This window comes from Rhinolophus ferrumequinum, chromosome 21 (genome assembly GCF_004115265.2).
Source record: "Rhinolophus ferrumequinum isolate MPI-CBG mRhiFer1 chromosome 21, mRhiFer1_v1.p, whole genome shotgun sequence".
Taxonomy (NCBI): domain Eukaryota; kingdom Metazoa; phylum Chordata; class Mammalia; order Chiroptera; family Rhinolophidae; genus Rhinolophus; species Rhinolophus ferrumequinum.
This window is the reverse complement of record NC_046304.1, coordinates 36,794,840-36,819,692: the sequence shown is the minus strand read 5'-3', so window position 1 is coordinate 36,819,692 and position 24,853 is coordinate 36,794,840. Positions and strand designations below refer to the sequence as shown.

The window sequence follows — 24,853 nt, the reverse complement described above, 5'->3', positions numbered from 1 at the left end:
AATTGGACTGGAGTTGCTCTCCCAACCGACCAGCGTCTGTGGAGAAGCGGCTTGTCCTGTGATAATCTCGTGGGTCCCGCCGGTTTAGTCTCTTGCAGGGTTCTCGAGCCTTTTCACGACCGTCACCATGGAGGTGTCACCACTGCAGGTACAACTCGCGAAATGGGCGAGTCGTGGAGCCTTAGCGCGGCCCGATATCTCTGGTTGCTAGTGAGGGAGTGAAGCTCCTGGGCTTCGCGGTCGTCCGGCCGCGGCGGCCTGGGAGCCTGTATTCCGTGTGGACCCGGGTCTCCTGGGTTCGGCGTGATCGTGACGAGGGTGAAACTCTTTATGGTGGTAATATTGAAGTGTTATGGACTAAATTGGCTTCTAGGGTGTTGTGTTTTGTTTTACTGTTTCTAGGGACAGGAAGCAACTGGTCCTATCGTAGATCTGTACTATAATGGTCCACTTGTGACTAAACAACGCCTCCTGATGCTTTCCTCTGCTATCCTCCTGCTGAATATGGAATTGAATGTCCTTGACCTTGGAAGGTGCAGAGCAAGGCACAGTGTTCCCAATGAGCCGGCAGGCCCTAGTTGCTCAAAATACGTCCTTCTGTGTTCACAACGTTAACGTGGCCAAGGGATTGAATCGATAGCCTCCCAAACTGCTGCTGCTGAACTAGAATCTACTATGTGCCTGGGACACAGTAGGCACATAGTAGATGGAGTAGATGAATAAGTGGGTGTATTTTATTGATGACATCTAAAGCCCTTAAGGAAAATATTTCCATACCAGATACATTTAGTGAGATGAGATGTATGTCCATTTAAAATGTAACCTGGGTACCTGGCTGCAGTTAACTTAAATTGCCACGTTTGTACAAAACGATGTAAACTCCACCAATACTCATTAAAGATGGCGATTTGTTATAGTGTTTAAGCATATCATAAAGGTAGACGTTTTGTTTATAGTTTCTGATAAACCTATGATTAAAGTTCCCTTTGCTTCAAATGTTTTTAAATTGCTAGCCTGTAAACGAAAATATGCAAATGAACAAAACAAAGAAAAATGAAGATGCTAAGAAAAGACTATCTATTGAAAGAATCTATCAAAAGAAAACGCAATTGGAACATATTCTGCTCCGTCCGGACACCTATATTGGCTCTGTGGAATTAGTGACCCAGGTAAAACAAGCTAATTAAATGCAGTTACTAAGTAGTTAAAATGTGTGTTTTTCCAGGTTAATTTTCTATACTTCATGTACTTTGAGTGTCACTGGCACTGGCCTAGTCTATTTTATATGAATATATATATTCCAGAAAACTTATTCCAGTAATCATGATGATAAAACAGAATAAATATAGGGTAAAAATAACTGCATCTCTTTGCCTTATTTCTAGCAAATGTGGGTTTATGATGAAGATATTGGCATGAATTTCAGGGAAGTCACTTTTGTTCCTGGTTTGTACAAAATCTTTGATGAAATTCTAGGTAAGTAAATTCTTTCACATAAAGATCTTCTGGTCAAATCCTTCATAAGAAGTATATAATTCCTAGCAAACCCTATGTAGCCAGAGCTGTCATTTCAAACAATAGTTGGCAAAGGTGAGACAGTGAAGTTGAATTCTTAACTAGAAACAGTACTGTGAATAAAAATTGCTGAATTAACACCTCATTAATGCTACTGCGTTTGAGATTTTTGCTTTCTAAGAGTTAAAGATTTTTTTTATAAATACTTCAATTTCTTACAAATGTGTATTTTCTTTCAGTCAATGCTGCAGACAATAAACAAAGGGATCCAAAAATGTCTTGTATTAGAGTCACAATTGACCCGTAAGTCTCTTGCTTAGTCTTTTGTTTGTTATAGTTCATTGTTCTGTTAGTTGCATTTACTTAGATTTATAGTGAAGTTGGCTTTCTTAAAATGAAAGTTTGCAAAAACACAGAAAGGCAGAATGCTAAAATGAACAATCTATGATACCTACCACCTAGATCCAGCAGTTATCAACACTTTGCCATATTTGCTTCAGCTATATTTTTTCTGAAGCATTTGAAAATAAATTACAGACATTATGGCACTTCATCCCTAAATAGTTCAGTAAGCATCTCCAACAATTGCTCAAAGTATTCTGCAATCTAGAGCTTTTTTTCATATGATGCTATTCAAATAGTAAACCAGAAGGTGGTGATAGAGATCTAACATTTCTGGTTATAAATGATCCCTTTGTGGGTGGTCAGGATGCTTGTTTCACCTTTTTATTAGCCTAATCAAAGTCCAAATAAATTTTTAGTATTTTATTGGCAAGCAAAGAAGTTTACAAATGATGTTTTTCCCTTTCACATTTGTTTTGCAATGAGCTTTGTTGGGTGGAAAAGGCTAAGAGAGCTAGGACAGTACAGAAGATCCTCTCAAAAGCAGTGTAATACTGTTTCCAAATTATGTTCTTTTCTTTCCATTGAGCATAAATCATTTCCCTTTGTTTATTTTAACATTTTAAAATTTCATGTTTTTTTCAACATTATCAGTGTCTGCCCAGGTGTTGGAAAAGGTTTCATTTTTTTTTTTCCTCTTGGCTCCTATTTTAGGAGTGTCAGGAACTAAGCATGGTGGGAAAGGTAGTTCATGCTGAATTTCAGAGGGTATATATGAAAAAGAATCATAAAGAAATTGAGACTTTGCTGGGTAGAGAAATCTTGGTTGTAGGCCCTTGCTTTTCATCACTTTGAATATTTCATGCCAATCCCTACTGGCCTGCAAAGTTTCTGTTGAGAAATCAACTTCGTCTATGGGAGCCCCCTTGTAGGTAACTAACTGCTTTTCCCTTGCTGGTTTGAAAATTCTCTTTGTCTTTAACCTTTGGCATCTTAATATGATGTGTCTTAGTGTTGGCCTCTGGGTTCATCTTGTTTGGGACGCTGTGCTTTCTAGGCTCGTAAGTCTTTCCTTCACCAGGTTAGGGAAGTTTTCCATCATTTTTTCAAACAGGTTTTCAATTCCTTGCTCTCCCTTCTGCAACAACATGGATGAACTAGAGGGTATTATGCGAAGTGAAATAAGTCAGAGAAAGACAAATATCACATGATTTCACTTATATGTGGAAATTTAAAAACAAAATAAATGAACAAACTCATAGAGAACATTTTGATGGCTGCCAGATGGGAGGGGTGTTGGGGATATGAGTGAAAAGAGGGAAGGGATTAAGAAGTACAAATTAGTAGTTACAAAACAGTCATGGGGATGTAAAGTATAGCATAGGGAATATAGTAAATATTGTAATTATGGTGTCAGATAGGTACTAGATTTATCAGGGTGATCACTTCGTAGGTTGTATAAGTGTCTAATCATGATGTTGCATACCTGAAACTAATATAATATTGTATATCAAATGTAATTGAAAAAAATTATTTAAAAAAGAAATTGAGACTTGTGAATTTATATATTTTAGAAATAATGATATTTAAAAAAAATTAACCACTAGTTTAACGTTTGTTTTACAATGAAATTTTAATTTTCTTTTCTTAGGGAAAACAATTTAATTAGTATATGGAATAATGGGAAAGGTATTCCTGTTGTTGAACACAAAGTTGAGAAGGTATATGTTCCAGCTCTCATCTTTGGACAGCTCCTAACTTCCAGTAACTATGATGATGATGAAAAGAAAGTAACAGGTAGAGTACTAAGGAAAATGAAGAACATATTGTTAGTGAAAGAATATGTCTTTTAAATGACTATATGTGGCATAAAGTTTTTTTTAAAAAAAGGGAATAAGTCTATAATTGCACCGCTTTGCCAGTGATTAAAACATAAAGCTGTTAATGAGACAATAACAATTAAATAGTATTTTATATGTATTTGTCCAGGTGGTCGAAATGGCTATGGAGCCAAATTGTGTAACATATTCAGTACCAAGTTTACTGTGGAAACAGCCACTAAAGAATACAAGAAAATGTTCAAACAGGCAAGTAAATAGGTATTTTGTTCCTTGATTATAAATTGTACGATAGCAATTTATGATGATATTATTGGTTGATTTCATTTAACATGATGACCTATTAAAACATGGAAAATTACTCATGAACATATATTAGGTTTTCTCTTAGAACATAAATTTGTGTTATTTGGTTCTAGTTTGTGAGATGACTTGAATTTTTCATCTTTCCTTTTCTTTACTTCCATAGACATGGATGGATAACATGGGGAGAGCTAGTGAGATGGTACTCAAACCCTTTAGTGGAGAAGATTATACATGTGTTACCTTCCAGCCTGATTTGTCTAAGTTTAAAATGCAAAGCCTAGACAAAGATATTGTTGCACTAATGGTTAGAAGAGCATATGATATTGCTGGATCCACTAAAGATGTCAAAGTCTTTCTCAATGGAAATAAGCTTCCAGTAAGTATTTTGCTGGATGTGAAGGGTAATGAGGGACTTTGTGATCATTGTCAAAGGCAAAATTTATTTTTTTTTTCCTCTGATATGTTCCTGAAAAGAAAACTATATACCACATTTTTTTAATCAGCTCTGTTTAAACTTAAGGAAATTTCTTTCTCAAAGAAACACCTAAATAAATCCTTTTGTGCCCTTTAATGACCATTCTTTTATGCCCATCAGTGAGCACCGTTTCATTTTGAAAAATATTTAGTCAATTATTGAAGCTACTTTTTATAACATTCTTTATACCATTACTCTTTAATTCCTCTATAGGTGAAAGGATTCCGTAGTTATGTGGATATGTATTTGAAGGATAAAGTAGATGAAACTGGTAATCCGTTGAAAATAATCCATGAACAAGTAAACCACAGGTGGGAAGTGTGTTTAACAATGAGTGAAAAAGGCTTTCAGCAAATTAGCTTTGTCAACAGCATCGCTACTTCCAAGGTAATTTTATTCTTGAATTATTAATCATGATTTATGTTTACATATGTGTCCATGTTATTTCTATCATACAAAATGAACTTGAATATTTGGCTACATTGGTATAAAGGAAGCTAAATTAGACTTCTTATGTTTATTATAATTTTGAGGATACTGAGCTTCACAATCTGGTGCTTTTCCTCATTAGGGTGGCAGACATGTTGATTATGTAACGGATCAGATTGTGACTAAACTTATTGAAGTTGTGAAGAAGAAGAACAAGGGTGGCGTTGCGGTAAAGGCACATCAGGTATTGTATTTCAGCACAGTTTTCTTTTTCCAAAGTTAAGGAAGAAGAGGCTATAAATATAGCATGAGTAAGTTTTTAGTGATTTAATATCAACTTTTACTGCAGGTGAAAAATCACGTGTGGATTTTTGTGAATGCCTTAATTGAAAACCCAACCTTTGACTCTCAGACGAAAGAAAACATGACTTTACAAGTCAAGAACTTTGGATCCACATGCCAATTAAGTGAAAAATTCATCAAAGCTGTGAGTACTTGGAGGGAAATAAAAAATAGAAGTAACTTGCTTTATTTTCCATTGCCCTTCTCAACTCTGCAGAAACAAAGATTCCTCCCACATGTTTTTTCACTCTAAAGGAAATTAAAAAAACAGCTTTAGCTCCTTGGTCTTACAGAGGCTTACTTACCATGTATATGCCTATATTCCCCCATTTCATATCACCATCCAGTTTAGATCACTTCTGAATTCAGCCCATCTGACTGCTTAACAAGCACTGAATGCCTAAAGTTGTTCTCAGTCACACATCCAAAACTCAGTTTTCTCCATACCCTCTGGCCTCCATACAAGGAACTCCCCCACCCCTAAAACAACAAAACTATTTCCTATCTTAGTAAAAGGCCCCAACCAACCACACGGTTGCATAAAAAAGCAAGCTGGGAGCCTTCTCTTTATCCTCCTCTCTAATCCAACCAGAAGAATCTTTCGGATCTGTCAGTAGCCTCCCACTACCATTTCTTAATAGTTTAAAATTCATACAGTTTCAGTCCTTTTTTTGCAATGCTTTTGAGTAATCTTTTTGTGTGTTAAAGCACACATTTTTGTCTTCACTCTCTTTTGGAAGTCTTTCAGTGACTTCTACCCTTAGAAAAAAACCAAATTCCTTAATTTGGCCTACAAGACCCTACCATGTCCAACCTCATCTCAGTGGCAGTTTTTCTTGTTGTGTAATCTTCAGTCCTGCTGGTTTTAAATTACTGAAAAGCATGGTACTCTTCCCCTCCTGAGAGCTTTTTCACATGCTAATCCCTCCCCTGAAATGCTTTTCATATGGCTAACTACTTCAGGTCTTAACGTCATTTCCTCAGGAAAGTCTTTACTTTCTACAGTTCTCCCCAACTAAGTTCGTCCAAATATAACACTGGCCATACATTATTATATGTAGCACATTTTTCACTTATCCATAACATTCATTACACTCGTGAATTCTCATTTCTGTTGTCTTTTTGTGTATTAAACGTCATGAGGACAAGGATCACATCTCATTTGTTGTAACCACTAGATCTCCAACATGAGTATGTAGTCAGTAAACATTTATCGAATGCATGAGCCCAAAGGAACCAGCTTCCTCAGCAGTGATAACCTGAGACAGGAAGATGTACCACCCTCTATCCAGAAATTAGTTTTCTACCTCTTCAATCTTTTAATTATTTTTATGAGAGCTCATTCGTATTCTAGATTTCTTACAGAACTCTTCTTCCCTAACATGAATCTTCTCGTTTTCAGGCAGTGGGCTGTGGTATTGTAGAAAGCATACTAAACTGGGTGAAGTTCAAGGCTCAAGCCCAATTAAACAAGAAGTGTTCATCTGTAAAACATAACAGAATCAAGGGAATTCCCAAACTGGATGATGCCAATGATGCAGGTACACATTTAATGTTACCAAACTTTAAATCTTGTAGTTCAGTTGTTTTGTTCATTAACAGCATACGATGGATTTTTTTTTTCCTTGACAGTTAATATCAAGAGAATATTTTTACTTTGTTAAAAATCAATGGATTTCTGTTATTGAACATTTATGTCATTTCCAGTTTGGCATTGTTATAATGTTAGGATAATTATTTTGGGGTATAAAACAAGAAGGTTTACATATTTATCTATAAGGAAGGAAAAGGTTTTCCTCAACACTCTTAGGTCCCTGAAAATCAAAACTGACAAAGACAGATTAACAGGAGAAAAGCATGCAAATTTATTTAAGTTTTACATGACGCAGGAGAAAATGAAGCCCCAAAGAAATGGTAAAACCTGAGTTTTTATGCTAGGTTTGATGAAGAGTGGAAAGTCATGGAAAGATATGATAAGCCAAGCGTATGAACTCAGTGTAGTAAACTTAGGGAAGCTCAATGAGGCCTGTTCGTTCAAATTCTTCTCTGTGTCCCACAATCTTGAAGAATGTTCTTTTCCTCTGGGTATACAGAGGGCACCTCTCACATGAGGGTCTTATGACCTGCTTCAGGGGAGAAGGTTGAGGGGATCAACAGCAAGTCTGAGTTAATACTTGAGATTGAATTAAATCTGTCAATATTAATTTGTGTATTTTTATTTTAGGGGGCCGAAACTCCACTGAGTGTACGCTTATCTTGACTGAGGGAGACTCAGCTAAAACTTTGGCTGTTTCAGGCCTTGGTGTGGTTGGGAGAGACAAATATGGGGTTTTCCCTCTTAGAGGAAAAATACTCAATGTTCGAGAAGCTTCTCATAAACAGGTAGAATACAAAACTATCTTTAGAGTCTGTCTAGTTTTATAATGCAGGACTTCATGCTTTTATTTCCTCATCGGGCATTTTGAAATATATTCTAGATAGCTTGTTATTTTAAGAAATTGGGTACATTATAGCATGTCTTAACAGATCTTTCTGACTTACTAAAGTATGGGCTAATAATAACTCAGAATACTGGGGTTCAAGAAAATCTAAGCAACATATACTATTGTATTTCTTTGTTCTTTTCAAATTTATAAACAAAACATTACTTTTTTGGTAATGTCCATTTCAGATAATGGAAAATGCTGAAATTAACAATATCATCAAGATTGTGGGTCTTCAGTACAAGAAAAACTATGAAGATGAAGATTCATTGAAGAGTCTTCGTTATGGGAAGATAATGATTATGACAGATCAGGTCAGATTTGCCTTTCAGACATTTTAGATTGTTAGAACAAATTAAACATGTCTTGTTGTATTGCTTCTCTGCCATGAAAGGAAATTACTTAACTTGGAGCTTTAGTTATGATCTCTAATCAACATCTAACCAGATATTATGCTTATTTCATATGTATATTACAATACAGGTTAAGGGTCTGGGTATGAATAGTCTTTGAATATTTGAATAGCCTTTTTTTTTTCCAATCCCCACAGAAAACATTTTGAGATATTACCAGTATGTCAATCATAATTTTTTTAGTTTCTAACAATTCTTTTGTGTTTGGCTTTCCAAATATTTCTAGGACCAAGACGGTTCTCATATCAAAGGCTTGCTGATTAATTTTATCCATCACAACTGGCCCTCTCTTCTGCGACATCGTTTTCTGGAGGAATTTATCACTCCCATTGTAAAGGTATATTAATTTCTAAGATACCATGATGGATATTTTAAAGCCCTATATCTCACCCCTTGATACACACATAACCTCAGTGATGTCTGGTGGTACTCAGAGGCCACGGCAGTGTGTCCTTTACCACACAGGTGTCTAAAAACAAGCAAGAAATCGCATTCTATAGTCTTCCTGAATTTGAAGAATGGAAGTGTTCTACACCGAATCATAAAAAATGGAAAGTCAAGTATTACAAAGGTTTGTAATTAAGCCTATATAGAATTTTTCATTTTGTTATATACCACTAAAAAATTATATGGAGTAACTTGGTATTCTTGGTTGTATAGGTTTGGGCACCAGCACATCAAAAGAAGCTAAGGAGTACTTTGCAGATATGAAAAGACATCGTATCCGATTCAAATATTCTGGTCCTGAAGATGATGCTGCAATCAGCCTGGTGAGTTTGAGTGTATTCCATACGTACATTCTGGTTTTATAAATCACTGCTTTAGGTAGTCCATTGAAACATTTGCATTTTTATATAATAAAATGTTTTATAGACTAGAATGTTTTTAGTAAGCATATCCCAGAGACAGAGACCAGATATTTTAGGAAACTGAGTTTTTATTGTTTGTTTAGTTTTTATCCAAGAGATGTTTTGGAACCTGTTAGTACCAGTGACATTTTTTTTCATCTTCTCATCTGTAGGCCTTTAGCAAAAAACAGATAGATGATCGAAAGGAATGGTTAACTCATTTCATGGAGGATAGAAGACAACGGAAGTTATGTGGCCTTCCTGAGGTAAAAATTTTAAATTATCCCACGAAATGTACTATTTACTGACCTTTTAGGTTTGATGTAGCAAATTTAACTTACTGAGTAGTTATTTCAGTAAGTAGAATAATAGTCGGTAACTGTATAAATATTCTTATTCTTATGTAGACACTGCATAAATGTATCGGCCCTAAAAGAAATTACAGAGGCAGTGCACTTTTTTTCTAATTGTGCAGCAATTAAATGTGCTTTATCATTTTTAAATTTTGTTAAATTTATTGGAGTGACATTGGTTAATAAGATTATCTAGGTTTCAAGTGTACAGTTCTATAATACATCATCTGTGTATTGCATTGTTTGTTCATCCAAAGTTACGGCTCTTTCCGTCACCATGTATTTGACCCCCTTTACTCTCTCCTACCTACTTTATATTTAAAACATATAAAATATTTCAGCATAATTCTATATTTTTGAGGGACTTAAGAATTATAGAAAATACTGCTGAGAGATTTCTTTGTTTTATTATTTTAAACTAGATCATGTAATACTCTCTTTGGTCCCTCAGGATTACTTGTATGGGCAAGCTACCACTTATCTGACATACAATGACTTCATAAACAAGGAACTTATCCTGTTTTCAAATTCTGATAATGAGAGATCTATCCCATCTATGGTGGATGGTGAGTCCCAATTTGTTAATCTGTTTTTAACATAACATAGAAATCAATGCCCAGAAATGGTTAAAGTAAGGATACTAATATTTGCACTTCTTTCATTTTGAAGGTTTGAAACCAGGTCAGAGAAAGGTTTTGTTTACGTGTTTCAAACGGAATGACAAGCGGGAGGTGAAGGTTGCCCAGTTAGCTGGGTCAGTGGCTGAGATGTCCTCTTATCATCATGGTGAGGTAAACACACAATCTGTCATGTTTTCAGAAAGCACTGTAGCAGAAATACTGCAAAATCATTCTCCAAACACTTGGTGAGGATATAAGCTGGCACATCCATAATAGAGAACAATTTGGTGAGATTGATCAAACTAGAAATGTGCTTACACTTCGACCTAACACAGCTATTTCTAAAAATAATATTCCTATAATGATAATCATAAGTCTGCAAGGATCTATGTTCAAAAATATTTAGTGATGTGTATTATAACTTTGTGATGCTAAAATTTAGATAATCAAAAATGTCCATTGATTGGAAAATTGTTATAAATTTCTATGCATGGAATTAGTGATATAACTGAAGTAAATCTGTACTTACTAACATTGAAGAATGTCCATGTTCTGTTTTGTGATTAAATTGGTTTTTTGCATTCATTATGTTTTAAAGAACTAGATTGCCTATAAGTTTCTAGAACTTTAAATGTAATGATTGTCTTACTTGTTGCTTTCAATGAAAATATAGTGGGTACTCAGTAAATGTTCACATAACAAACATTTGTTGAGTCCTTACCATGTATCAGGTATACAAAGATAAATACGTTTCTCACATTCTAGGTGTAATCACATTTTAACCAAGAGGGCCAACACACACACACACACACACACACACACACACACACACAAAACTATAGAATAAAGTTGTACGTGCTAGAGTAGAAATGGGCAAAGTGTTATAACTCAAAGTAGGAAATATTTCATTCTGCTCTGGGTGACGAGAGGAGCTCTGCCTTCAAGGATTCGATTGAAATGATTGAAAGGCAAGAGCCCAGAACTTGGAGCCAGAAGTGTTGGGTTAAGGTACTACATCTGCCATGTATTTATCTAGGAAAAGTCAGTAAACATCTATACCTCATAAAACCTTACAGGATTATAGTAAGGCTTAGTCATACTAATGGGTATTTACTCTTAAAAGCCTACAGGTCAAATTAACAAATCTTTTCCCTCCCCAGATGTCATTAATGATGACCATTATCAATTTGGCCCAAAATTTTGTGGGTAGCAATAACCTGAACCTCTTGCAGCCCATTGGTCAGTTTGGTACCAGGCTGCATGGTGGCAAGGATTCTGCTAGTCCTCGATACATCTTCACAATGCTCAGGTTGGTGTGCTTTCAATTTCTAATGAATTGCCATTTCCCGTTTTGAAATAATGTGAGATTTACTTGACGAAAAATGTGAAAAAAATCAACTAATCAGAAAATGTACTTTTGATGCAGATGCTTAGAGTATTAACTTATTTTAAAACTAGCTCATTAAATGTTAATTATACTACTCTTTGCAATGAGCAGAAAGTTAAAATTCTATTTCAGTTTGATAACCACAGCTTTTGTGTTCCCTTAGAAGTGTTGTGTCCTCGCCAAACTATAAATGTTTTTATTTCCATTTCTTATATTTTCTTCTCTTCATATAGAGAGTGATTCTCAACCAGGGTAGATTTTTGCCCCCCAGGAGATACGGAGCAATGTCTGGAGACTTTTTAAGTGTCATGACTAGGGGAGCCATGCTACTGCCATCTAGTGGGCAGTGGCCAGGGATACTACTAAACACCCTGCAATGCACAGGACAGCCCCTAACAACAAAGAATAATCTGACCCAAAATGTCACTAGTGCCGAGGTTGAGAAACCCTGCTGCCTAATTTGGGTCAGAGTAAAGACGAGTTTGATTCTTCCTAAATACCACAGTTGAAATCTTCCTTTACAAATCTATGGAAAGTACGTTATGAATAGTCAATTTTCGGCTGTTATCTTACTCAACCTTTTGGCAGCATTGGATATAGTTAATCACTCTATCCTCCTTAAACTCTTCTTTCTTTATTTGGCCTCTAAGACACCAGACTGTTGGTTCTCCTCCTTATTAGTCTTTGCTGGGTCCTTCTCATCTTCCCAACCTCTAAATACTGGCCTACCTCAAAGCTCCTCCATCAGATCTCTTTCCACTAGCTACACTCACTTCCCATCCATGGATGACACCCCATCCACCCAGTCTCATAACTTCAGCCCTGAAACTCTTATGTCTGATTGTCCTCTCAACATTTACCACGTGGATGTCTCATAAGTATCTCAAATATAAGTCCAAAACAAAATCCTTAGGCTTCCTGTCTTAGTAAATGGAATGCCGTCCTTCTAATTCTCAGGCTGAAAACTTTGAAGTCACTCTTGACTCCTTTTCTCCACACTTGTGTCCAATTCATCAGCAAATCCTATGGGCGCTGCATTGGAAAAATATTAAGCCTCCCCATTCATCCAAACAATTGTAATAAGGTCTACTGTCCTTCTTATGGCAGCCAATTAACTTGAAAAAAACAGGTCACTGGTTCAGAACCTTCCAACTGCTTCATTTAGAGTAAAATCTGAAGTCCTATTTTAGCTAACCAGACCCTACATGATCTTTGCACCCACTCCCCATCTTTTGATTCCATCTCACATTATCTCTGCTCCAAACCTCTGGCCTCTTTGGCTATACACTTCCTCTTCAGGACCTTTTACTTACTAGGCTCTCTACTTGCAGTTCTCATTCTCCGGATAACCTCATGGCTCGTTCTCTCAGTTTTTTTCCTGCTCAAATGTTATCCTATCAGAAAGTACCTACCATTCCTTAAACCCCTTCAATCACTCTTACCAACTTCATTTTTCTTCTTAGCATTTATGCCACCACCTGACACAATGTATGTTCATTGTCTAGCTCCCTGTACTAAAACGTGAGCTCCTTGCAGGCTGAGACTTAATGTCTGCAGTGCCTGGTACATAGAAAGTGCTCAAGAAATATTGTTAAATGCATATTAGTCAGCAAGTAAAACCAAGGTAATTTTCATGTATAGATACGAGATAATGCATGTCCTTTTCATGAAAGTTAAATATCAATGCCATGATTTTTATAAAATAACATTCTTTGATTGTTTTCTTTAGCTCTTTGGCCCGGTTGTTATTTCCACCACAAGATGATCACACATTAAAGTTCTTATATGATGATAACCAACGAGTAGAGCCTGAATGGTACATTCCTATTATACCCATGGTGCTGGTAAATGGCGCTGAAGGAATCGGTACTGGGTGGTCCTGCAAAATCCCCAACTATGATATTCGTGAAATTGTGAATAATATCAGGCGTTTGATGGATGGAGAAGAACCTTTGCCGATGGTAACTATTTTGTGTATATTAGGAACCATAGTTTTCCTCTGGTTTCAATTCAATAGACTATGGTTAAAGAGGACACAATTTATTTCATACTTAAATGTTAGATTTTTAATGCTGTTGTGACTTCTGTTTTTAGTGTCACATTTAAAATGTGTTTATATTCTTTTTAAATTAACAATTTAGCTGCCGAGTTACAAGAACTTCAAGGGTACTATTGAAGAGCTGGCTGCAAATCAATATGTGATTAGTGGTGAAGTGGCTATTCTTAATTCCACAACCATTGAAATCTCAGAGCTTCCCGTCAGAACATGGACCCAGGTAAGTAACTGGATTTCTTCTTTGATTTTTGTGCTCAGGGGAAACACTTTTTTGTACTGCTTGTTGAATATTCAGGAGCCTATGTTTTAGAAACTCAAAAGGATTGTTTATTTCTTTAGACATATAAAGAACAGGTTCTAGAACCCATGTTGAATGGCACTGAGAAGACACCTCCTCTAATAACGGATTACAGGGAATACCATACAGATACCACTGTGAAGTTTATTGTGAAGATGACTGAAGAAAAACTGGCAGAGGCCGAGAGAGTGGGACTACACAAAGTCTTCAAACTCCAAACTAGTCTCACGTGCAACTCTATGGTATGTCTTGTTTTATGAGACATACGTTTCCATTTATATTAAGATTAATATCAATTTTAAAAGAAAATCATAGGCTACTTTTATATTTTCAAACAATAAAGTCATTTCTCTAAAACATTAAAGTTTAACCAATTTATCTATTTTTGGCTCCAATCTTGTTTTTCTTTTCCAGGTGCTTTTTGACCACGTAGGCTGTTTAAAGAAATACGACACAGTGTTGGATATTCTAAGAGAGTTCTTTGAACTCAGGCTTAAATATTATGGATTAAGAAAAGAATGGCTTCTAGGAATGATTGGCGCTGAATCTGCTAAACTGAACAATCAGGCTCGCTTTATCTTAGAGAAAATCGATGGCAAAATAGTCATTGGTATGTTTTTGGAATAATAACTGCCTGTACCAAAACTACAATCATGCCAAACTCTAAACATTTCTGAAGAGGAATGGTGGGGAGGGTGGGAAAAATCCATTTAGTTCAGCTGGCTACTTATGAGCATTTCTTTGAAATACTTAATTAGGCATTTTTAGTTTGAAAGACAGCTTTTCCTAGATTGAGCATCTTGAGAAATCAAGATTTAGTTGACATTTAGACAGAATAGAGAGTTAGAAGAGGTTCCTGAGAAGAGATAGTAAGTATGACAGGGAGAAAAAAAAGGCTGGAAGTAAGAATATAAATGGCTTCTATTATAAGTAAACTGTGTACTTAAGCCTGAAAGAGTCATGTCTTGGGGAATTTTTTTCTCTATTAAGACATTCTGGAAGTAAAGTCACAGTTTAAGTGACCAGGAAGAAAACAGTTTTGACTAAAGCTTGGGGTATGGGAAAGGTTAAAATAAATATTAATAGCTCAGTTCTGGCCAGGGCTAACTAGGAAAGCTGGGTAATTAACTCATGCTACTAGGTTATAATAGCAAGTCCCAAAACATGACAGTATGAATTCCTGATGATCAACAAGATAATTTTCTTGTAGTACACAAAAATGTTTAACTTGATAGCTACATGTTCAATTTCATGAATATTTTTTAAAAATAACAACACTAGTCTCTCAACCCTTTAATTTCACAGATATTATTGCTTAAGACAAGACTAAAATGAGTAATTTTGGACATAACTCAAAGAAAAACAAAAAGTAAAGGTTGCATTGACTACTGTAGACATTAGAAGAGAGGTACTAAATGCAAAAGGAAATGAATACAATATGAAGAAATCAGTGTTTGTATAGTGGCACTAACTTGCCCAATGAAATGTTGAAACAAACAAACAAAAAACACAGAAAACAGGGAGCGTAATTGAGATAGAGACTTACCAGAAATAAAAGTTTTGATTGTCTTTTGTTCTTATAAAAACTATGATTAGATCACAACATCATGATTTGACTGCCCCCTCGTGGTAATTTACACTTGTCAATGGTTTAGGGAGAATACTTAATTACCGTTGACCCTTGAACAACTCGGGTTTGAACTGTGCGTGCCCACTTATACATGGATCCTTTTTGATAAATACATTGGAAAAAATTTTTGGAGATTTGCGACAATTTGAAAAAATTCAGAGACAAACCTTATGATTTTCTTAATCTTTTCTCTAGCTTTATTATAAGAATAAAGTATATAATACATTTAACATACAAAATATGTTAATCAACTGTTTATGTTATTGGTAAGGCTTCCAGTCAATAGTAGGCTATTAGTAGCTACATTTTGGGGGAGTCAAGTTATACACCCCAACCCTTTATGTTGTTCAAGGATCAACTGTATGTATCAGGATGTACAAATTTATGTAAGACAAAGAGTTTAATATCTAGTTTTAATCTTTTGAATTAATATGGTAAAACCTTATCACTTTCCTAAAATATTGCTCAAAACTATTATCTCTGTTTCCATTTTTTTAATAGAAAACAAGCCTAAGAAAGAATTAATTAAAGTTCTGATTCAGAGGGGATATGATTCGGACCCTGTAAAGGCTTGGAAAGAAGCCCAGCAAAAGGTAATTTCTTGGTTAGCATTTTTCTATACTATTAAAGACTGAAGAATCCAATGTCTGTGTTTCACAGTTACTATTAAAGCTACATTTTAATTCTTCCTTTAGGTTCCAGATGAAGAAGAAAATGGAGAGAGCGACAATGAAAAGGAAACTGAGAAAAGTGACTCTGTAACTGGACCAACGTTCAACTACCTTCTTGATATGCCTCTTTGGTATCTCACCAAGGAAAAGAAAGATGAACTGTGCAAACTGAAAAATGAAAAAGTGAGTTGTTGGTAGATCGCACATGTTGCTTAGTTATGTTCTAATGGTGAAAGTAAAAACTTAATTGTGTGCTTCATGAAAATGCTGTTTGTGCACATAAATTAACTCTTAATTTTCTGACTATCTTATGAAGGAGCAAGAGCTAGAAATATTAAAGAGAAAGAGTCCATCAGATTTGTGGAAAGAAGACTTGGCTGCTTTTGTTGAAGAGCTGGAGGTGTGTAGTTTATAATGCCCATGTTAGAGTATTAATAAAACAACATTCCAGCAATATACCTGTCTGTCACAAAATTTCACAACTGGCAATAGAACGAATATAGGAGGCACAGGAAATATTACAAGGTAGCACATATAAGAATAGATTGTTTTTAAAAAATAGTTAGAATAATGTAAATGATGCCAAGAAATATGCCACCTAGACGTTTTTGGACCAAGATAGGAAAGGGCAGGAGTTTATTTTTGACCTATTGGAACTAAGAAGCTAAAGAGAATTTAAATGGCGACCGACCCAGTCCCCCAAGTCATCCTGAAAGGACAAAGATAGTTTACCTTCAGGGCTAGCCAGTCAGCAGTTTCAGAACCTCCTGTTACCTAAATCTCATTAATATGGTTTTCCAACATTATTTTAACAAAAAGCATTTCAGAAAGTAAGCTAAAAGACAAATTTATATTATTGGCACTTCAGTATGATGTCCAACTTGCAATCAATTGACTGGATAAATGAACATTAGTGGAATCACATCCTTTTGAGTTTACAAGTGTGTACATCATATGTGTGTACATATATATATATTTTATCCCTAACCCAGTTTCCCCTTTTTATCCTCAAAAAGGTTAAGTGGTAGAATCAAGAGTAGAACCCAATCTTTTGTCTCCAAACTTTTCAAAGTGTGTCTTAGTTATATGTTCACTATTGTAGTGGTATACTTAGTCATAGAAACAGGTTATCACAAATTTTATCTTGCAATGTAACAAATTGAAATCAATTTAACAGTTGTCTCTTTATTCTGTCCCTATAAAGTAAGAAAGATGTTGTAGTGTCTTTGTTAGCTTATAAATTTGCTTTCTTCTATTCCTTTTGTAGGCTGTTGAAGCCAAGGAAAAACAAGATGACCAAATGGGACCTCCTGGGAAAGGGGGGAAAGGAAAGGGGAAAAAACAAATGGCTGAAGTTTTGCCTTCTCCAAGTGGAAAACGAGTTATCCCCCGAGTTACCATAGAGATGAAAGCAGAGGCAGAAAAGAAAATTAGAAGGAAAATTAAGGTAATGCTCTTGAAAACATTAAACATAAAATATTTTAAGCATATTTCCACATAAAAGTGAATTAATTATAAATTCCATAGTTTGGAATTTATCGTATATCTAATCATAGCATTCCTTTTTTTTTTTTTTTAAGATTTTATTGGGGGGGAGAACAAGACTATTGGGGGAACAGTGTGTACTTCCCCCAATACTTTTTTCCATGTCAAGTTGTCCTTTCAGTCTTAGTTGTGGAGGGCACAGCTCAGCTCCAGGTCCAGTTGCCATTTTCTAGTTGCAGGGGGCACAGCCCACCATCCCTTGCAGGACTCCAGGAATTGAACCGGCAACCTTGTGGTTGAGAGCCCACTGGCCCATGTGGGAATCGAACCAGCAGCCTTCGGAGTTAGGAGCTTGGAGCTCTAACTGCCTGAGCCACCGGGCTGGCCCCATAACATTCCTTTCTTACGAGCCTGATTTTTTTTTAATGTTTAAGTATCTTGAAAAAGTCATACCTATACCTTTATTCAGAGCTTTTAACCAGAACCCAAAGGAAAAAAATCACTCTTTGACCAGATATATATTTGTATGTTTAACCATACAGTATTCCAAATAATAAGTTGGCAGAACTTGACCATTTGCATCTTGCTATCTTTTAGAATGAAAATACTGAAGGAACCTCTCAAGAGAATGGTATGGAACCAGAAGGCCTAAAACAAAGATTAGAGAAGAAACTGAAAAGTGAACCAGGTATTAAAACATTTTAAGGAAAATGGTATAGAGTTGAGATAAAATTGTGTTTGTTACCTAGCTCATTTCAAATAGATGTTCAATAAGTTATTATTGAATAACATGAAGGAGAGCTACAGTAAGTGGTCTTTTGTGACTGGCCTCTTTCACTTATAATGTTTTCTAGGCTCATCCATATAGTAACGTGTGTCAATACTACATTCTTTTTTTTTTTTTTAATCACTAAATAGCATTTCACTGTAGAGCTATACCACTTTTTTTTTTTTTTTTTTGAGGAGGGCACAGCTCACAGTGGCCCACGCGGGCATCAAATCAGCAAACTTTGTGCTACCAGCACCATGCTCTAATCAACTGAGCTAACCAGCCACCCCCATATACCACATTTTATTATTTGTTCATCAATTGTGATAGGTATTTGGGTTATTTCCACTTCTTGGCTATCATGAATAATGCTGCTATGAACATACGTGTACAAGTTTTTATGTGGATTTATGTTTTCATTTTTCTTGGGTATATACCTAGGAGTGGAATTGCTGAGTCATATGATTTTTCTGTTGTATGACCTTTTGAGGAAATGCCAGACTGTTTTCTGAAGCAGCTGCACCATTTTATATTTCCACCAGCAATATATGAGGGTTCCAAGTTCTCCTCATCATTGCCAAAACTTGTTAATTGTCTTTTTTTTTTTTTTCATGCTAGCCATCCTAGTGGGTATGAAATAGTATCTCGTTGTAGTTTGGATTTGCGTTTCTCTCTTGGCTATTGATGTCAAGTGTCTTTTCATGTGCTTATTGGCCATTTGTATTTCTTTAGAGAAATGTCTGCAGATTCTTTGCCCACTTTTTGACTGGGTTATTTATCTTTTTATTGTTGAATTAGTTGTAAGAGGTCTTTATATATTCTAGATGGCAGTCCCTTATCAGGTATATGATTCTCAAATATTTTCTGCCATTCTGTGATTTGTCTTTTCAATTCTTGATGATGTCCTTTGAAGCACAAGTTTTTAATTTCGATGAAGTCTAATTATCTGATTTTTTATTAATTTTGTTGCTTGTGCTTTTGGTATCATATCTAATCTCTTGCCAAATCCAGGGTCATGAAAATTTACCCTTTTGTTTTCTTCTAAGAGTTTTAGTTTTAGTTCTTACATTTAGAGTTAATCTTTGTATATGGCATAAAGGAGAAGTCCAACTTCATTCTTTTGCATGTAGATATCTGGTTGTCCCAGGACCATATATTGAAAAACTTCTTTCCCCGCTGAACTATCTTTATCCTTGTCAATAATCAAATGACCATAAATATTAAGGTTTATTTATGGATTCTCAACTCTATTCCACTGATTGACCTCTGTCTATCCTTGAGTATCTACTTTTGATAGATAATGTGTGGTCAGTTCTATGGGGAATACAAAGATGAATAAAACGAATGGAAATACATTAGTATTAAAAAGAATAAAAGTATGTCATGTGCAAAATTATATACGCGTTTTGGCCTTCTAATGCCGCACACATATTATACTTTAAATCCAACTAGCAATCGCTTAGCATAGAAATCAACGAGTCGGTTAAGCATTTTGAGCGTTCCCATTCCCATCACTGTCTCAAATATCGTGAGGGCACAAGAAGGGGGAGAGCATGCATTTACCCTCAAGAGGTTTATCAAGAAAGAAAGTTAAAGCAGTATATACTAGTCATTGTAAAAAAAATAGAGAAAGGTGAAAGCAGTGTGGCTACATGTAGATTAAAAGACTTTGTGAAAGAGGTAAAACTTGGGGTTAGTATACTGAAGATTAGGTAAAATTTAGACATTCTAGATTGGGAGAAGAAAAACGGGCATATAATATGCATGGGACAAGGAGAACGCCCCTTAACAAAGAGGGGAGTTTTTATATTGGAAAATAATAAAACATAGTTAAACCAGATTATGGAGAGCTAGAAAACCAGGTTGTTGAAGTATGAGTAAGATTAAATTCAACGAGGGACTATGAAATCGATAGGTATACTGATAAAAATATGAAGAAAGGACTACATCAGAACAATAAGGAGACTGCCCTTGTAATCTTTGTGGACCAAGATGAGGGGAGTAAAAAGCAAAGGATGGGTATGAGAGGCATTTGGGGAAAAGAGTGAACAAGACTTAAACCACCTCACTCGGCCATTAAATGCCCCTCAAGGTTTGGTCTTAGCCGTTCTTTTTCCTGTAAATTGTCTCCTTTGCCTTGACATCAGCAATAACCTTTTGTTGAGCTCTGTGCACCTGTTCTTGCCCCTTTCTGATCTCCACTCTTCAACCTGAGAACTTTTTAAAAAGCAAATCTGCTCATATTGGTTCCCTGTTTAAAACAAAATCCTTAACAAGACCAGCCACTTCCCCACTAACTTCTACTTTCCAGTCAATGGATTTTTTTTCAGTTTCCTAAGTGCACTGTTTTTTTACATGCTATTTCTTGAGCTGGATTGTTTCATCACCCACCTCCCTTGAACTAGTTAACTCTTATTTAACCTTCAGATCTCAACGCAAGTATCCCTTTCTTGGAGAAGCCTCATATTTATATGCGTAAGTATACATATCTCATACCCTGCGTAAACACACTGTATTTATTTATTGGGAGTACCATGTTTCCCCGAAAATAAGACCTATGCAGACAATCAGCTCTAATGCGTCTTTTGTAGCAAAACTTAATATGAGACCCGGTATCATATCATATCATAAAGACCCAGTTTTATAGTATATATAGTAAAATAAGATCGGGTCTTATATTAATTTTTGCTCCAAAAGACACATTAGAGCTGATTGTCCGGCTAGGTCTTATTTTCGGGGAAACATAGTTGGTGACCAAGCTGTAAGCTACATGGTACACAAGAAGAGGGACGGACTGCGTCTGTTTCTGTTCACCATTGTATTCCCAGTAGTAGCACAGAGCTCACTAAATATTTGAAGGATGGATGAATGATAGGTGGAGAAAAGTGAGTCTAAGAATATGTAAAGATGGTTAATTCCTATCTCCCTTCTAGGTACCAAGACAAAGAAACAAACTACATTGCCATTTAAACCAATCAAAAAAGGAAAGCAGAGAAACCCTAACCCTTGGTCTGATTCAGAATCAGAAGCGAGCAGTAAAGAAAATGATTTTGATGTCTCTCCACGAGAAACAGAGCCACAGAAAGCAGCAGGTAAGAAAAACTGAAAAACATGTAGGTGCTGAAAGATTTGAATGGCGAAGAAAAAAGTGAGTCTAAGAATATATAAAGGTGGTTAATTCCTATCTCCCTTCTAGGTACCAAGAAAAAGAAACAAACTACATTGCTGCTTAAACCAATCCAAAAAAGAAAGCAGAGACACCCTTGGTCTGATTCAGAGTCAGATGTGAGCAGTAATGAAAATGATTTTGATGTCGCTCCAAGAGAAACAGAGCCACGGAGAGCAGCAGGTAAGAAAAGCTGAAGGATGCTGAAAGATTTGAATGGCTGATACATTTCAGGGCACTTAATCCCAGAAATGGTTATACCTAGAGCAGTAATTATATTAAACTTTTTTAAAAACTAAAGCATCTTTTAAGAGATTAAACTGAAGCTTAAATCTTCATAAAATGTTATATCAATCTGTGGATTAAATATTTCTCCTGTTACCCTCTTGATTCTTCGTATATGTTTTTAATAGCAAAAAATAAAGTCATAATTGATTTGGATTCGGATGAAGATTTCTCAGATTTTGATAAAGAAAGTAAAGAGGAAGATTTTGTCCTATCGGATGCCAGTTCAATTAAGACCAAGACTTCCCCAAAGTAAGTATCTTCTCTCATGTGGATTTTATTGTGATGGTTTTTAATAGCTAATGAGATAGTCTTTGTTGTTTGACACATTGAGAGTCGGTTGTCAGGATGTGATTGTTTTTATTCTAGACGTCCTAACAAAGAACAGATGCCGCAGAAGAGAGCCACAGCAGGTATGTACTGAAGTAAAAGTAGTGAGGCCTCTGCTTTGCTGGGGAGCTAGGTCCAGCTGGGATTTCTCTGGAGGACATTAGCCAGGAAAATAACTGTGGGTTGTTAGCATTACTTTGCTGTTGTTCATTAGGTTTAGTTTTGCACATAAATAGGTTCTACATTTGATACACTACAAGTAATCATGTGCTTGCCGGGTGCTGGAGAACAGAAAAATAACTTCTCTTGCTAATCAAGAATCCAGAAATTAGAACAAAGTTATGAGTGTTTTAAACATTCCCAAAAAGTCAGTCTTCGTGTTTAAAGAAGACTTCGTGGCGGGGACAAAGCAGTAAGTGGGTTTTCATGTGTTGCTTATATGCACTATTTTCCTTTTCATTTGAAGAAATAGACCTTGGTGCTGGTGATGCCCAGGACGACGTTCCACTTTCTCCAAGCTCTTCTGCTGCTGATTTCCCAGATGAAACGGAAATTATAAAACCTGTTTCGAAGAAAAACGTGGCGGTGAAGAAGAGGGCGGCAAAAGGTGAGCCTAAATCTTGAACATGGCTTAATATTGGGATTAACTAACTGGCCGCCACAAGTCAATTTCAATTTTTTATTCCCAAAATTTAGTGTTGATATTGAAATTAAACCTTTTCCAAATAAAGCGAATTTTTAGATCTTTATAGTCAAAATTGGTGGTCCAAAGGTTTAAAATCAGCATGATTCTCAAAATGCCAGGCCTTCGTGTCTAGCTCATTTCTATGACGGAGATAGGATTTTATAAACAGTTGCAAATGTTTAAGGTGAAACATATACTTATTTAAAAAAATTGGATTCTTAAGAATACTTTGATTCGCTAATGTATTTTCAGCTAGATTAGGTGGTCTTTTCCTCAGTTAAATATAAGCAGTCAACAGGTTGCTAAAGAAAGTTCACAGAGAGAACCGTTCATCTAAGAGTGGCCGTGACGAATGCCTGTGTTGACTTGCAGGTCAGTCTTCCACCTCCACAACAGGTGCCAAAAAAAGGGCTGCACCAAAAGGAACCAAGAAGGATCCAGGCTTGAATTCTGATGCCCCTCAAAAGCCTGATTCCCCCAAAACCAAGAATCGCCGCAAAAGGAAGCCATCCACGTCTGATGATTCCGACTCTAATTTTGAGAAAATGATTTCTAAAGCAGTCACAAGCAAGGTGAGTGTTTATCTAATTGGCCCCTTTGCTGCAGGTATTTTCAAACATGTAACCAAGCTTTGCTCTCAACGGTTTGGCCCATTTTTAAGAAAATAAATTTAAATCCCATAATCCATTAGCTTTTACTGTGTTTGGTATAGTTGTAACAAAGTTACAAATGCCACTTAATCAATGAGAGAGTTGCCTTAGCTCTATTTCTTACTCCTTATTAGAAGGCGGAAAACTTGGATTGTAGTCTGTTGATGTTTTTTTTACATTGAGATTCTGCTGTCAGGTTGACACTGTGCAAATTACTTGGGCTTTTCTCTTAGAAATCCAAGGGGGACAGTGATGACCTCCATCTGGACTTAGACTCTCCTGTGGCTCCTCGGGCAAAATCTGGACGGGCAAAGAAACCCATAAAGTACCTCGAAGAATCAGATGAAGACGATCTGTTTTAAAATGTGAGGTGACTATTTTAAGTAATGGTCTTATTGAGCCCATGACTGGTTTTAAAGTTACCTGAATCTCTTAATTTCCTCCCCTTTGAATTTGGTTTGGGGAAAGTAGTTTTAATCTAGAACCATCAAAGTGAAGTGTGTAGAAAGAGAGCCCAGAGTCTCTTATTATAATACGCTCTGAATGGAGACCCATCCTATGGGCGTGTCTTTTTTCTCTGCTTTGTCTGTTTTCAATCCATTATTAACTTCTTCTGGACCCTAGAGATAGTTGTGTGGTCACTTCAGCATAATGTAGTTTGTTTATGGGCCATACATTAAGCTAACATTGGAGCGCTTTGATATAAAAGTGTCTACTGTGCCTCCTTTCCTACTTTCATAAATATGTGATAGAGCATGATTAATTCTCTATTTTATCTTAGTTGTATAGGTAATTTTCCACCAGCTAGAACTTTATAGTTTTAGTACAGATACTCCCCACTCAGCCTTGTATGTGCTGAATTTTTTTTCAAGCAATGAGAAATGGCTCATATTCTCCATATCCTTTAGAATATCAGCAGAGGCTAAAGAAAAACACCCTGGCTGTGTCTATATAACCTCAACTCAGTCAAATAGGATGAAGAAAATTAGACCATAAGTTATGTGACTATGTCAACTTTTGACTTGTCCCCTCTGGCTGCCTGTGAGTCTGAATTTCCCAAAGAACAAATTTCTAGGGAGCACTGGATTTTAAAGACCTTTCTGCATTTTACATGTGTGTGGCTGACTGGTGTTGTTCATGTTTTTGTAAATATTTACTATGTTTTTCTATTTAGCATAATTCCAACAATTTTGTACTTTAATAAAACGTTCTAAACATTGCAATTCACCATTGATTCCCTTTTCCCCCTGTGCTATACCCTTTTTCTTACTCTAAAATGTGTCCCTCTTCACTTCCTTTTTTTTTCTTTTATAAGAATTTAGATACTTTTTTTTACCACTTCCTTTTGAGAACTATTCTGATCCTATTCTGATGTGCCTGATAGCCCCGGGCCAGTGATGGATGTAAGAGACCGATACCATGCCTACTGGAGGCCAGTCAGGATCTTCCAGGGACTTTATACATGAGTTCTAAGTTC

At 36.0% G+C, this 24,853-nt stretch overlaps 1 protein-coding gene across 1 annotated transcript; it reads left to right on the top strand.

The window, feature by feature from the left end:
- Window positions 1-7: 7 nt before the first annotated feature.
- On the top strand, window positions 8-24,599 carry TOP2A (DNA topoisomerase II alpha). Its single transcript, XM_033091317.1, has 36 exons — window positions 8-148; window positions 1,014-1,169; window positions 1,386-1,476; window positions 1,755-1,818; window positions 3,509-3,654; window positions 3,847-3,944; window positions 4,165-4,377; window positions 4,690-4,863; window positions 5,048-5,149; window positions 5,255-5,392; window positions 6,650-6,788; window positions 7,472-7,629; window positions 7,919-8,044; window positions 8,370-8,480; window positions 8,609-8,714; window positions 8,804-8,913; window positions 9,165-9,257; window positions 9,796-9,910; window positions 10,014-10,135; window positions 11,125-11,273; window positions 13,081-13,312; window positions 13,493-13,627; window positions 13,747-13,947; window positions 14,120-14,315; window positions 15,837-15,928; window positions 16,031-16,189; window positions 16,323-16,406; window positions 17,274-17,453; window positions 18,089-18,179; window positions 21,194-21,352; window positions 21,457-21,609; window positions 21,840-21,963; window positions 22,081-22,124; window positions 22,508-22,648; window positions 23,099-23,298; window positions 23,610-24,599. The coding sequence occupies exons 1-36, from the start codon at window positions 128-130 to the stop codon at window positions 23,736-23,738; spliced, it is 4,752 nt and encodes a 1,583-aa protein (XP_032947208.1). The 5' UTR covers window positions 8-127; the 3' UTR covers window positions 23,739-24,599.
- Window positions 24,600-24,853: the final 254 nt, after the last annotated feature.

Coding starts and splice junctions, on each gene's coding strand:
- TOP2A (XM_033091317.1), top strand. CDS start 128: ATGGAGGTGTCACCACTGCAG. Junction 5,393..6,649: donor GTGAAAAATTCATCAAAGCT/GTGAGTACTTGG, acceptor TCTCGTTTTCAG/GCAGTGGGCTGTGGTATTGT. Junction 13,313..13,492: donor GAGAAGAACCTTTGCCGATG/GTAACTATTTTG, acceptor TTAACAATTTAG/CTGCCGAGTTACAAGAACTT.